General features: G+C 38.9%; 1 protein-coding gene across 2 annotated transcripts in view; it reads right to left on the reverse strand.

The window, feature by feature from the left end:
* Positions 1-630: 630 nt before the first annotated feature.
* The window catches only part of mgst2 (microsomal glutathione S-transferase 2), a 48,526-nt gene continuing 33,207 nt past the window's right edge, over positions 631-15,949 (reverse strand). For both annotated transcript variants that reach the window (XM_069925343.1, XM_069925346.1), the window contains exons 3-5: positions 14,946-15,016; positions 2,122-2,203; positions 631-900 (exon numbers count right to left, since the gene is read on the reverse strand). In XM_069925343.1, the coding sequence (XP_069781444.1) occupies positions 765-900; positions 2,122-2,203; positions 14,946-15,016 (289 nt within the window). In that variant the 3' untranslated portion in view covers positions 631-764. The remainder of the gene's footprint in view (positions 901-2,121; positions 2,204-14,945; positions 15,017-15,949) is intronic.

Below are 15,949 nucleotides of genomic sequence, written 5' to 3' on the forward strand. Positions count from 1 at the left end.
ACAAGAGAAACACAGGGAAATATGAGCAGGTATAGCCATCAGGCCTTTTAAGGATGCCCCTCTATTTAATGTGATCATGACCATTCAATGCCAGCCACAACTCTCTTCTATGTCACTTCCCCCAGAGTGCAAGCTCTGCCCCTAGCAAACTGAGTGGTGGTCAGTTCAAAAATTGACATTGATAATGTTTCAATTTGTTGCAGTCCCTCTTGGATCAAGAGCAAAACCACCAGGCAACCAACAATGTCTCAGCTACCCCATCCTTCTTCTGATTCATCCCACTTGTGAGATTTGATTTATGAAGAGCATTCAGAAAGTGTTAAAGATGCCAGAGATTCCAACTGGCACCTCGATCAATGTGAGCATGCAAAATATTTTGTCTAAAATATTGCAGCAAGGTCAAGAGATAATTACTTGAGGTTAGTGTTTTGGGGGTATTTAATGTATCCACAGTGCCAGTCAGACACAACCTATGGACCAAGTATTTTTATGTTGCGAAATTAATGCTAATTTACTCCAACTTGTTCCACCACAACAAATTATAGAAACAGCCAAATAAAGCCAGGTATCTTTCATGCCTTGTGTTGCAATGAGTTTTATATGAAAAAACACAATAAATGAATACATACCTGAGGCTACTTTAAGTTTTATTTTGCATTTTGAAATCATACATGAATTACAGATTTTCACAAAAGCGTGGTCCATTGTGTAATATTTAAAGAATAAAATACACAATATTCAGTCTTTTTGGATCAATTACCAAATTACAGAAACAATTTTCTGATCATTTTAGCTAGATTAAAATCAAAATATTTATCAGACATGGAATTTAAAATCCCACCAATACTCAAAATCGTTAGTATCAGTAACATCGCTATCCCAATTCTGAACCCAGGAAGCCTGAAAACAGAAATAACTGTATGAGGGAAAAAGTCACACAATTCTCTGATCACAATTTATTTTTAAATATACTTGATGTTTTCACAGTCCATATTTTTCTATTCTTAGCTCACCATGCGTTAGTGTGCAGGTGTTTTATCGATTGTGGTCAAATCATTAGCTGAATACAGCCAACCAAATCTTTCCAGTGTTACCAGTAAGGAAAGAGCAGAACAAAACAACATTTCAGTTTCCCTAAACCTTACTGATACCTGCAGCAATGTTTATGAAATAGCCATTTGGTTAGAATATCGTGTTGGAAAAATCAGCAGAATGCCTCTGGTCACAAAAAGGAATAGGATATCCTATTCATGTCCCAGAGACATGTTCATTAATTGAAAATGTCAGCCTTAGCAATTGAGAAAAATTTGCACTTCAGTCAGAAGGTTGTGGGTTTTGAGACCCTCCAGAGCCCTGCAGTCTGAAACTAGACTGGCATTCTGGGGCATTATAGAACAAGTTTCACACTGAAGGAGGTGCCAGATATCTGATGAAAGGCTAAGGCCCCAACCAACCTCCAAGTTTGACCCTGAACTATCCCAGCATGCTTTCAACCAATTTAAAAAAACATGGTTATTGATTTCATAACACTTTGAACTGCCTAGCCCAGGCCAATTTGTTCCTTAATTTCTGACATTATTATAGCTGTCACAAGTCAGGAGAGTGATGGGATATTCCCTGCCTGTCTGAGGAAGTTTAATCAAGAAATTCAAACCCATAAAGGACAAAGCACTCTGCTTGGTTGGCACCTCACCAACCACCTTGAGCATTCACTCCCTCCAGCACTGGCTCACATGGTATATTGCAATCATTTCCCAAAGTTTTCCCAAAAGCGGCTATCCATGGTCATTTCTAGCCAGGAAAACATGCGTAATAGGGAAACACCATTATCTCCAAATGCCCCAGGTCACACCCCATCTTGACTTGGAAATATAATTGCATTTAAATCCAAAGAGTTCTGTAGGAGCATTTTCTCCACATAAACTGCTGCAGTTCAAAAGCATGGCTCATGCCATTTTCCAAGAACTCCATGAGATGAGAAACAGCACTGACTTTTGCAGTGATACCCTTACCTCATAGGTGAATAAAAATAATACCCATCCTCAATTGATAAGTTGGTATATAACATGGTCAGATCATTAAGAGATGAGTGGGAAACTTAGCATAAACTTGTGCTCATACCTTCTCTTCGATGATTCGGCATATCCATTAAAGTACAGGCATCGGCTAAACAGGTAGGCAAGACCAATGATGGAGGCAATTTCTGAATGAAGACAAAACATCATTTTATTTTACCGTCAAACATAACCTGATGCATTTGATCAATAAAGTTGCTGGAATCCAAGAACCAAACTTCTGTTTTACATTTTTGGGATAGATTTCATAATTGTGAAGATAAATCAATTCATTGAAATACTCGGAGGATGTTTGGCAAATATATAAAATGGAAAATTGAAATAATTATGAATTTCTACATAAGTACTGTATTTGGATGTAGTGTTACGAGCCAAGAGGACCCCAAAACCCAGCAGCAATAGATATTCACCAAAACAAATGGTTACTTCAACAAAGTACATTCATCATCTTTAAACAAGAAAATAGAATTACAGGTACACGATCCTTTATCCGGAACCCTTGGGGGACAGTGTGTTCCGAATTTCAGAAAGCCAAATTTAAGGCCACCTGAATTGTGCTGCTGTATCCACCCCCACCTCCTTCCAGTCACCTTGCTGTTTCCCTCCAGCCCCCCTCGCCCACCCGACTCACGCTGCCCATCTCCCTCTCGCCTGCCCGACTTGCGCTGCCGGTCTCTCGGCTGCCCGACTCGCACTGCCGGTCTCTCGGCTGTCCAACTCGCACTCCCGGTCTCGCACTGCTTTTAATTATCTTTAAACATGAAAGCAGAATCACACTTTCTTATCACTATTGACTTAAATAACCTAACTTAACCCCCTTCTAATTCTAAGTTCACATGTATGTAATGTGTGTCAAAGTTCAGAAGAGTTCTTTGATTCACAGTCCAATCTCACCTCTCTTTCCTCCAAGTTCATTGGTTGTGGCAATTCTTATACTGTGCATAGAATTTTACATTTATAAAGTTCACCAGGTTTTGGTGCTTGAAAGGTAAATGGTTAGTGCTCAGGAAGGTTCTTGTCAGTTTTCAGAGAGCAATGTGTTGTTCCAGGACATTCACAACTAATGTACTTCCATCTGCAACTTCAGTGTCTTGCTGATGAAACTTGCCCCTTCAGGGTTCTCCAGAAGATAACCTATTTTTTTCAGGTCACCACAGTTCCTTTTTGTTTCTCTTATTCCAAGTGAAACATTAGACAGCCAGTCCTCTCCTCTTGCATGAACCACAAGGACTTTGACCAGGCCATCTTCCCAAAATGGGGCTTTCCACAAGCTTGTCAGCTTGTCCTGATCCAGTCCCAGCTGCTGTTGATGGCTGTAACACTGTAGAAGATGTGTGTGTGTCTCCCTCTCTCTGAGAAAAAGCCTGTTTGACTCTCTCTGCTTGCAAACCCACATGACCCTCTTAGAACATCTCCAGACAATCTGTGGCTCCAACAAGATCTTTCACCTGTTGCCTTTTGTAAACAACAATCCATTAGTGAAGTCTCTTGAGCACTCTCCAAAGGTTTTGCAAAAGCTGTGGAGCTGATATGTCTAACATTAGTAGAACTCCAGTATTTCACATAAGATCTGTTTTAAAGAGTTTGTATGTAACCTACTCTAACAAACCTTTCCCAATTTATCTCCCAAAAACATATCTATATACTCTGTCAGAGTAGCAACTCATTTTAATATCTTCTGACACATAACAGGCTTTTAGTGAAGAGAAATCTTACTCAGAGACCAATGGAACTGTGATGCAGTTGAGCATGAACACAAAATGGTCTCTGCAGATTGCAGTTCAGGAGTCATGCTGTAATGTTGCAGCTCTATAAATCTCTGGTGAGACCACAATTAGAGTATCATGTTCCGTCTTGGTCACCTCATTTGAAAAAGGCTGTGAAAGCTATGGAGAAGGTGCTGAAGAGATTTACCAAGAATTTGCAAGGATTGGAAGTTGGTCTTATGAGGCAAGAATGAGAGGAGACTTGGAGGTCTACAAGATTGTGAGAGGCATAGATAAAGTAGGCAGCCAACACCTTTTTCCAGGGCAGGGGTAGCAAACAGAAGAGTTCACTGTACAAAGTGAAGGGTGGAAAATTTAGGGGAGACATCAGGCTAATTTTTAAAAAAATATACATAGAGTTCTAGGTGCCAGGATTGCCAGGGATGGTGATGGAGGCTGGAACAATAAGGGAATTGGGACACTTGGAAGAAATAAAAATAGAGGGTTATGAGGTAGGAAGGATTTCAATTTTTTAAATATATACATCAGAACCCAATTATTAACACGATAGTTCAGATCGAAAGGTAGACGGGGGGTGAGGGGGGGGGGGGAAGAGGGAGGGTGGAAAGAAACAAAAAAAAGATTGTATTAAAAGCAGGGTCGTGCTAAAACAGGGTCATGAAAAACGGCGTTTTCAAAAAATAAAATAAACCACACATGCATTTGCAATCATCTTTTTTATTTATTGCAATCATCATTTTATTTCTTGAAAAAGCGATCGAGTGTTCTTTGCCTGAACACAGCATGTTGTTGGCAGTGAGTGAAATCCAAAATCCCCCAGCTGGAGGATTTTTATGTGGTCCCCATCCTGGGTCTCCAGCCAGCGTAGGCTAGCCTCCAGGAACGCAATGGCTTCAGACACTTTCGGGGTTGGCGATGGAGGCTCCTCATTGTCATGTTCCTGTGGTTTGGGAACCGATGCTACAGTAACGTTACGGATGATCTCTGAGTCCATCAGATGCTCACATGTTGGGTATCCATCAGCAGAGCACCACTGGTGAAAATCCTCTGCTAATTTCAAACAACCTCTGCTCCTCACCCTCCTCTTCATCTGTGAACCATAGAATTCTTGCTCTTCATCATCTTCATCTTCCTTGGTGGATTTTCGTGATGAAAAGGCTGGAGCCAGACCCTTCTCCCGGCATTTTTTCCCACACACGAGGATCTGACTGCTGCTCAGCCCTCCCCACCTAAGTGGCAAACTTTAATGTTCATGCTTTTCAGATGGTCTTCCAGCATGGTTGATTCATCTTCAATTCTATGGATAAATTCATGCCTGTAATTCTGCTTGAAGACAGATGATCCCCTGATCTCGGGGCTGGATCTTAGATGCAGTCTTCTTTGGGAGGTGACTAACTCGGATCTTTCCATCGTGGCTTAATAAGTTGGCAGCTGGCGGGTATGGGGGGGGGGGGGGGAGGACAGTTGTCAAGCAAAAGAAGAGCTTTGAGTTCTAGCTTTTGCTTGCATAAATGAACACACACACAGGGGAAAATGTTATGCAAAACCAATCCTCAAAGATGACACAAGTATTTCTGATATGTGTGTACTCGAATGGTAATGACTTCATGTTGACGTGGTGGAAACAGCGGGGCAAGAGAAATTTGCTAATCATGAGCAGTTTTAACTTGCGTTCCAGTCTTGTTAACACAAAACAACAAGGTCACATGATCTTTGCGTTGTTTGAACCCCTCATGTTGATGGACATCATCTTTGCTAGACAATGTGTGGTCTGGGATCATCTTGTAGCAGAGACCAGTTTTGTCACAGTTGTACACTTATTCTTCGTCGTAGTCACCTTCTAAGAGAGTTTTTCGTTCTGCCGGGTATTCGCTGGCAGTAGCACTGTCGGCTGAGCAAATTTCTCCTGACACTAACACTTGAGAAATCCCATGACGGCATTTAAACTGGACTAGCCATCCATTGCTAGCTTTGAACTGTGAGATTTCTCCATTGATCAGCTGGTCAAAATTCTCGGCTTGAGCTTTGAGAATAGACCTAGAGGTTGGAAGGCCTTCTGTGTGCACTTGAACGAACCACTCGTACAGAGTCATTGAGGCTAACATCTTTGGCTGTCTTCATGCATTTGGCCTTTTGTCCTGCCTCTTCCTCAACTTTCCAAAGTGGCATCCGTAACTTATCTTCATGAGATTTCTAGCCACGAAGTGTTGATTCAGGTATGCCAAGGTCGCGTGTAATTTAGGTTTGACTTTTATTCTTGATTGTGTCAAGTGTGTGAAGCTCATCTTTCACTGAAAGATTTTTGTTTTACAACAGTGCATCCAATTTTGATCTGAAAACAGTTTCAATTCCAGAAAGAAGAAAAATAAGGGGTCCGGTGCCTGATCGTGTTATTTCTCGGTTTGTTTTAAATGAGGTCACGTTAAAAATCGGGGTTCCACTGTATAAGTATATAAAGGTCAGCACAACACTGGGCCAATGGGCCTGTTCTAATCATAGGGTCACATACTGAATGGCGATGCAGATGAGGGGCAGGTGACTTATATTACAACAGCCCAACTAATGTAAAAAATTTATTGAAATATGCATGTCAAGGAAGATTTGAGCATAAATCCATGAAAGTAATAGAGTACCTACAGTTCTAAATATACCACCTGGCTAAAGTGAAATGATCCAACAGACTGTCTTTGTAACAAATTAGTAAAAATACTTTCTCAACACAAATTATTCATGATCGACCAGACTCACCTTAATCTCTGCAGGTCTAGACAATATCCCATCTCTGAAACAAAATATTAAATCCCTCTGTTCATTCTGCCTGGACTCCCACCAAACAGAATAAATTGAAGACTTTAAACTGAAGTGGGGGGGGGGGGATGATTAAGGAGAGGAAAGCTGGAACCACAGGCACAGGATAAGCTGTATAGCCAAATCTACCCACTTATCTCCATCTCAGTTTCCTTAAAGTGTGTGAGATGAGAGACAGAGGAAAAGAATAGCATTACATTGTGTTGGGCACTATCAGTTGCCCCAATAATTGCAATGACAAAGACTTGAGGGGAACGATAGGCTTTATTGCACAGAAGACTTGAGCTGGCCCAGATCCAAACTAGGGAAGTGCAGGGAAGGGAAAGATGGCCCTACCTTTATGGCCTGGGTCCCAGGGGAGGAGTCCAGGTAAGACCGTCATCAGGAGGCAGGACATCCTGAGCCAATTAGGATATACAATCCATACCATTACACATGGTTCAACTCAGGTGCCAGGATTTTCCCTTCTACACTTATTTGTGATGGCATCTACTTTTACAAGCTAACCTCAAACCAATTTTATATTACCCCATAACAAATGTAATTTTTTTGCCATACAAAAATCTCTCAAAGACTAAAATGTAATAATTACATTCAATTCCTAGGAATTAAATTAATTTGTTTGGATGCAAAGATTTACCTTCAGGTGAATGCCACGTGAAGACAAGTTAAATGGAAACTAGATTTACAAATGTGTTTAGCATTTATTTTTACGCTCCAATGTGGAACTAGCAATCTCGTGTTAGTTTTTTTTTTAATTACCCTCCAGAAGTCTATTTCATCCTGAGTTTTGCACCATGTGATCTGCTGATCAACCCCCTTTCACAATCTGGCCTCAAAAGAAACTTTCTCCTGTTCATCAGCCAAACTGTGGCACTGTCACAAAACATTAATAGGTAAAATATTGCACAATACCTCAATCAAAAGTCCATTATGTGACAATTTATTGACTTTAGTACAAATGCTGTTTAGTGAAAAACTGACTTGTTAAATCTGCTCTATTATTCCTATTAAACCATTACTAAGAATGGAATAGTCATTAATAAACCTCAGATTTTGAGCATTTACCACAAAGATAAATTTTTGTATCAAAATAAATTATTTTGGGCAGGATGCAGTCTTTTTAAGATAGACCTCAAGAGAGAGCAATCATTAATGAGAGGACATCAGCTTGCCATATTAGATGTGCTTCCATAGTTTACTTCAATGTTTATACAAAAGGTTTAATAAAGGTTCAATTGTTTTGGGCAAAATAAAAGTTTCAGAAAAAGTTTTTTTTTTAAAAAAAGATAACGATTTTGTTTCATATTGATCTACACCAAATTCAAAATTCTGTGAAGGCTTGATTGAAAATTGCCCATGTTCAGGACAAGAAAAAAAAATCTCTAGAGGGTTGTTAACTCAGCCTGAAACATCACAGACACCAGATTTCATTCCACTGAGGACATTTACATTAGGCGGGGTCTTAAGAAAGCAGCCTCTATCCTCAAGGACCCTCACTACCCAGGCCATGCTCTGCTACCATTGGAAAAAAGGTACAGCGGCCTGGAGACAAGCACTTGGCGGCACAAGGACAACTTCTTCCCCTCTGCCATCAGATTTTGGAATGATCAATGAATCACAGACACTACCTTACTTTGTATTTTTCTTTTTCTTGCACCATTTTTATTTTGTAATGTGGTTTATTTAAATGTTTGCACTGTGATTCTGCTACAGAACCACAAATTTTGTAATGTCCATGACAATAAATTCCAATTCTGAATTGCTTCACAGAGAGTTGGCCTGTTTTGTATGATCCAGAAAGGTTCCAGGTTCATTTGCCGATTCATGGTGTGATAATCCATGCACCAATGAAGGGCTATGACTGGTGAACATCTCCCACAATGAGACTGTCTGCCCACATGGTGCAGTTTGGCTCAAATACAAGTTCTGAGGCTCCACTAATCCTTAGTAGTTCCTAGGATTCCATTAATCATTGTGCTCATCCAAGCCTTATTTTTCCTTCTAAAATGCATTATCGCACACTTTTGGGGATTAAATTCCATCTGCCTTTTCTCTTCCCACTTTACCCATTTGTTGCCATATTCTGCTACTGAAGATTATCCTCCTCACAATCAACACCAATTTTGAGTTTGCAAGTTTTTAAATTTCATCTTCAAATACACTTTGACCCAGATGATTAATACAAGAGAAAAAAAATGCTTGGTCATCTCCAATACATCACTAATCAGAATCAACACCCACTTTCAGATCTAATTTGATAAATTGTCTGGCTTCTATGAACCATTCCCTATGGACTAATTGCCTATGTGTGACCCTTCCAAAGGCATTACTGAAGAGTATATAGGCTACATCAACTGTATCAGCTTACCAAAAATTCAATCAAATTGTTCAGACAGGATCTCCCCTGTCTCTGCAAAAAGAAACGCTGCAGTCACCCTTGCTGAATCCTTGCTTTGACTAGTGTAGTTTAATCCTGTCCATCAACTTTTTTCCATTGACATTGGACTCAGCCTGTAATTATCTGGCATTTCTCTGCAGCCTTTCTTGAATAATATTTAGCATCCTCCAGTCATCTCTTCTGTGCCCAGACATTTGAAAATTTATGGGATGTGAATGTTGCTGTCAATGCCAATGTTCATTGTCCACCCACAATTGCCCCGGAATCTAGTGATTTGCCATTCAGAGATCTGTTTAGAGGCAACCACTTTGGCAGGTGTAGGGTCAAAGAGAGAGAGAAAGGACCCCCCCAACCATCTGAAAATCATTAATAACCTAGATAAGGATTTAAACCAGAATTTGGCTGAATTTTACATGAACCACATTACTGATGCTAACATGTTACTTAATTGCAACAAATTCAGTTTCCCATTGGCCGTGGTGAGATTTGAACTCTCAATCTGAATCAAGTATCCACTGTGCTGTCACACCCCATTAATAGATCATACTTTAAGATTTTAATTTCAGTCCATCCTAATTTATTTCATTTGAAATGCACGGTGACCAACAATTTTTAAAGATTAATCTCCATTAAGCTCTGTTGGCATTGAAACTTTTGGGGAAAAAAAATTGACAAGTAATTCTGTCTGAGATTAACACTTATTTTGTAGCTTTTTCTTTATCTCACTGATTATATTCTAAGTGCTGATGTCATTTTATGGAGAAATGACAAAAAGAAGCTGCTATGCCTCACAGAATGAGGAGCTAAATAAATTGCACTGTAGAATTCCACTGCTTGGTATTCTATATTAAAGATGGTATCCATTGTTGTTAATTAATGTCTGTCAAGGCTCAGTAATTAGTCAATTCTTCAATTCTTTTAAGGGACATTGTTGGTGTGAGCTATCTGTAAGCTTTTACATGGAGACAAGATTCTCCCTACAGCTAAAAGACAATTCTGTACATTTGTTGTATATATAAATGTTTCTGCAGCAAATCCTCAAAAGATTGATCTCACCACACTCCAGCACAGGCAACACTGACTATCCTTCATGAATGAGCCAAGGCAAGAAATTTTGACAGACTACTTGATAACAAGAGTCATCATAAGCGAGAGCCAATTCTGTGATCATATGATATAGCCTTGGATGCCTCAGAGATAGGGGAAATTCTATCATGTAAAGCAACCTTCACAGAATATTATTAAAATGCAAAATATTCAAGAAGCTTGTCTCAGGAAATCCCGCCAGGTCCACAATAGGATGGGCTGTGTCTTTGAGACACATATCGTCTTTTTCACTATCAGGGCATCCCAACCCCCATTCTATTTGCCTTATTTGATTTCTTGTGAAATCTACCCTCAATGATAATTTTCTTGATCCTGATTGACCTGCAAAGTCCATTTCAAGCTGATCATTGATTCTCACCTTCTTGATCTTCAATGATCTTAAAAACTGTCCTTAGAGTTCCGGATGTCAACTGAAAGCTTCTTGCACAAGGTTTTGTGTATGGATCCCATTCTATTGCACATTTTGAGCCTTCTGCACAAAAGGCTTGGTGTAGCACTTTAGTGGTTAAGTCAATGGACTAGCAGCAGCAGATTAGACCATTAAACTACAGAATCCAGTTCGTGTAGGTGGGGCATTAAATAATTAACTAAGTCTGGAATTAAAATTTTGTGTCAGTTTTGTGTTTCTCATTACAGTCATAAAACTCTTTCTGGTTCATTATTGATTTGCAAGGAAGGATGCTCTTATCTGATTTTACCTATAGTGACCCAATCTTATTGCAATGTAGTTGATTTTTAACCCTTATTCTTCCATCCCTAAATGGAGTGGATTTCCTAGATGGACAATGAAGGCTGACCTCACTCAATAAAGAACAAAAATGCCATTGTTATTATTAATTTTAGTCTGCAAACAGTGATCAAAAAAAAAAATCAGGAGTGAAAATCATGGTCAATATCTCTCTCCATGGGGAGTGACTCACTGTGTGGATGGAAATGAGCAATGTTAGAAAGGGCTGAAAGTTGAAGTGAGGATTTTTCATCACTCTGCAGCTCATTATGACAATGGTCAGTGCATTTATATACCAAGTCATTTTATGAAAGTCAAAAAAACTGCAGATGCTATAAATCTGAAATAATAATAGAATAAGGTGGGAAAAGTCAGCAGGTCAGGCAGCATCTGTGGAAAGAGAAACTGCTAATATTTCAATTCCAATAAATTTGGAATACAGCATGAAACATGTATGGTCATGCACTTTGGTGGAAGGAATAAAGGAATAGATTATTTCTAAATGGAGAGAGAATTCAGAAACTAGAGACCCAAAGGATCATGGGAGTCCTAGTGAAGAATTTCCTGAAGCTCAACTTGTATGTTGAATCAGTAGTAAGGGAGGCAAACACAATGTTAGCACTCATTTTGAAATGACTAGAATGCAAAAGCAAGTTTATACTGAGGTTTTATAAGGCATTGGTTAGACCACATTTGGGATGCATTTGGGTCCCATATCTAAGCATGTACTAGTGTTGGAGAGGGTCAGGAGGAGATTCAAGAGGTTGATCATGGGAAGAGAGGATTAAAGTACGAGGACCTCTCGAAGGCTGTGGGCCTGTACTTGGTGGAGTTTGGAATGATAAGAGGGGATCTCATTGAAACCTACTAAGTATTGAAAGCCCCTTCATGGATAAAATTGGAGTTGCACAAGGTTGGCAAGAGGATAGCAGAAAACCATATATAAAAATGGAATTTTAAATTATTATCTGGCCCTAAAGAAGCCCCCTATTAAAGCTTATAATTACAATATGGAATAAAATTAATGGTCAAATTAGGGACAAGATGGGGGTCTTTCACCTAAAACTCTCCTGGATCAAAATATGTTAACTCCATTAATGATTGATAACAAAATCCTGGACGCTTGGTCTCAAGAAGGGTCAAATGTACTGAGGATTGTTATGAGCAAGGACAATTTATGACAATACGAGCAAATTAGAAATAAATATGGAGTTTTAAATATACATTTTTTCTGCTATCTTCATTTAAGATCTTATTTAAGGGACAAATTAGGTCCAGCACTAACCTTGCTGCAGTGTAGTGAAATAGAGACTCCGGTTCAAAAGAAGAGCACAAAAAAAAATTCTAAAATGTATTCCTTACTTCAGATCTGGGAAATCAGATCTGGGTGTAGAAATTGATCCATTTTGCTTGTCCAACTTATATCAGGACAGCATGATGAATATGATACAACTTCCTGCATCAGCTATACCTTACTCCACAAAAGTTACACAAATTCAAATCGGAAATATCAGACCAATGTTTTTGATGTGGTCAAGAAATAGATACTTTCTTGCATTCAACCTGGTCATGCCCTAAAGTGAGGCCTTTCTGGGAAGATTTGGGTAATCTCCTGGAAAACAAATTACTGGAATTCAGGCACCTGAATTAGTTTTATTGGGGAACTTAGAAGACGCAAGCCCTAAAATGAGGCTGTCGAAATATCAGTTAAGATTTGTTAAACTCACTTTAGCAGTGGCTAGGAAATGTAGAGCAGTTACTTGGAAATCTGATTCCCAACTAGGATTAGCCCTCTAGAAGCTAGAAATGCATAATTGTATTCCCCTGGAGAAGATCACTTATAACCTCAAAAACAGGCATGATGGATTTTCAAGAATATGGAATTCAAACATCAGGGTAAATCTTTAAAGAATGCCCTCTTGTCCCTTCCCCCCTGGTGCTCGCAGCACCAAAGACCCTAGATAAGTCAGGTTATTTGTCCCTTGATGGGAGTGGGGTTTATCCGAGGTGAAGCCAATCTTTTCTTATTCTCTCTCTTTTCTTACTTTTTCTTCTTGTGGGTTGGGAGCGTCCCTCTTATTTTCTTCTTCTTTCTCTCTATTATCTATCATCTTTTTCTCCCTTTGGTTCAATATGGACATTGAATTTGTATTTTTGTAATATTGTTGCAATTTTTCTCTCTTTACAACAATTGAATCACATGTTGACTCTTTTTCCTTACTTTAATATTGACATGTGGAACAATATTTGAATTATTTTGTTAATATTATTATATTTAACTTTTTGGGATTTTGATTAAAAAAAATATTTTATTTTGAGAATTTTCAAAGTATGGAAACCCCTGGAGAGAATGGATGTGGAAAGGATGTTTCCAATAGTGGGAGAGCCTAGATTTCCAGGATCAGAGAGTACAGCCTGAGAATAAAAGAAAGTCCCTTCATAGCAGAGATAAGGAGGTATTTCTTCAGCCAGAAGGTGGTGAATCTATGGAAATTGTTTCCACGGATAGGTGTAGAGGCCAAGTCATTGGGTATATTTAATGCAGAGGTCGATGGATTTTCAGGGGTACAAGAAGGTGGCAGGAGAATGGAGTGGAGAGGAAAAATAAATCGGTTATCATTTGAGTGGTGAAGCAGAATCGATGGGCAGAATGGCCTAATTCTGTTCTGGCATCTTACAGATGGTTCTGCTTGATCAGCATTTTCTGTTTTGAAGTCACTTTGTTAACCATGATTGCATTGCCATGCATTTGTCCCCTTACTTTTAAATATGTGACAAAAATGTGGATTAACAGTTGAGAGTTATTTTACCCTCAACTATTATACATCAGAGTGGAGCTGTTGTCCCACAACTCTAGGAACCTGGGATCAACTCTAGCTGCTGTCTGTGATGTTTGAACCTTCTCTCGGTGACCATGCAGATTTTCCCTGGCTCTTCCAGTTTCCTCCCATATCCCTGCTGATTGTTAGGTTAATTGATGACGGTAAATTATTCTTGCTGCAGGTGGGTGGCAGGAGAACAGGACAGTTTTACGTTTATGTGGGATAAATGGGTTCCAATGAAATAGGTGGAGAATGGGATTGATGGGCTTCTTCTGTGAACTGCCCTGGATTCAGAGGACCAAATGGCTTTCAATGTCGTAAGGAAATACAAGATTACAAAATCAGTATTATAACAACAGAAACAGGAGCTTCAGCCCAACTCATCCAGACTAACCATGTTGTCCTGAGCTAATCCATTTACCTGCATTTGGCAATATACCTCTTAAACTTTTCCTTTCAATGTACCAGTCTAAAAGTCTTTTAAATGTCATAATTGAAACCACATCTATAGCTTTCTCTGGCAGCTCATTCCATATACCCACCAACTGTATGGAAAAGATTTGCCCTCAGGTTCCTTTTAAAATTATTCCCTTTCAATTTAAACCTAGGCCCTTAAGATTTAGATTCCCCTTCCTGTGAAAATTATGTTTTTCACCTCTCATAAGGTCACAAGGAAAAAAATCCTATTTTATTCATCCCCTCCTTTTAATTCAAACCCTCCAGTGCTTGAAACATCCCCGAGCACAAAACAATGCTGACTATTCCCAAACAGTCTTTGTCTTTCTAAATGCTGGTAGATCTTGTCCCTCAGAATCCCATCCAGTAATTTTCCCACTACTGATGTTAGGTTTCCATGATAACTCATCCTTGCTGATCTTCTTAAAACAAAAGGCACAATACTAATCTTCCTCCAGATTTCGGGTAGCTCATCTGTAGCTTATGATGATTCAAACCTCTCTCAGGACTCCTGCAAACTCTCCTTAGCTTCCTATAATGTCCCAATTTTGGGCTTGTTGCTATCAGACCTCTTGCTTAAATATTATATAGCACAGCTATCAGATCTTCCTCACTCCTTGATTTTCCCCTGCCTCTCCAGTCTACATATTTTTCTTCTTTTAACATTTAGATGAGGAACTACCCTTCCACTAAATAGGATCAAATGCTCAACCTCGTGCTCAAGAAATTAATGGTTTAATGTTTCACGACCAAACCAGTCATATACAAGTCCAAGTGATCAAGAAATTCTCATTACTTCTAAATACAGTAGTTACCACTTACCTTGATTGGAAAACAACCCAGAAATCCAAAATACAACCAAGAACACAGGAAAGAATTCCACAGAGTTCTGTCTGTATAGATGCAAACATATAATAACCATTAAATTACAAAATGTTTTCTTTCAACTGGTTAAACAGTTCACTCTATTACACTTCCACCCTTCTGAAGATGACAACTCATTCTCAGAATTTCTTCACTGGTACAATGGGCTCTCTAGTAATCGAAAAAGCGCATAATCAGGCTATCTTAAGGGTAAGAAGTTAGGGTGGAAGTTGATGATGGTGGATGAAGATTAAGATGAAACTGATATTCTTTTAATACAAATGAAGACTTCACCATACATATGGTGAAGAATTTCCTGAATTGCAGTCAGAAAAAGGAATCCTAGCTGATTTGTTTTGGACAGTAAGTAACAGTGAGCCAAATGCAAAACCTAGAATGAAACCTGCAATGTTCTGGTTCCAGAAATGGGGCATCAAGGGGGCTGTTTGGAGGCTTGATATGAAGTGTAATCAAACAATTAGGAGTGGATATTTTTTTAATATAAATTTTAAATCGTACAACATTAATTACAACATATTCATACAGATATTATATAATTAACTAACCCCCCCCCCCCTTAACCTCCCTCATCCACCCCACTAACACCCTCCCTCCTCCCCCTTCCTCCTAAAAGAAAGAAGAAAGATCATTACTTAAAGACAACAATAATCAACTTTTTAAGCTGTGGAAACCTTCATGCCCACCAGAGCAGACTGAGAGATTAAATCTTCATACCGAGTTTTTAAAATATGGGCTCCATATTTTTACAAAAAAAATGATATTAAATGTCAAATTATACACTATTTTTTCTAAAGGAATACAGGATTTCATTTCTATTTGCCATCTTTGCATTCCTAAAACAAAATCAGATTTCCAATAACCAAACATTTTTTAGAAACAGCCTAAACTAAATGTAAAAATTGAATTTGATACATAGTCAGTCTTAGTCCTAAAGCAATCAA

This window comes from Narcine bancroftii, chromosome 3 (genome assembly GCF_036971445.1).
Source record: "Narcine bancroftii isolate sNarBan1 chromosome 3, sNarBan1.hap1, whole genome shotgun sequence".
Lineage (NCBI taxonomy): Eukaryota > Metazoa > Chordata > Chondrichthyes > Torpediniformes > Narcinidae > Narcine > Narcine bancroftii.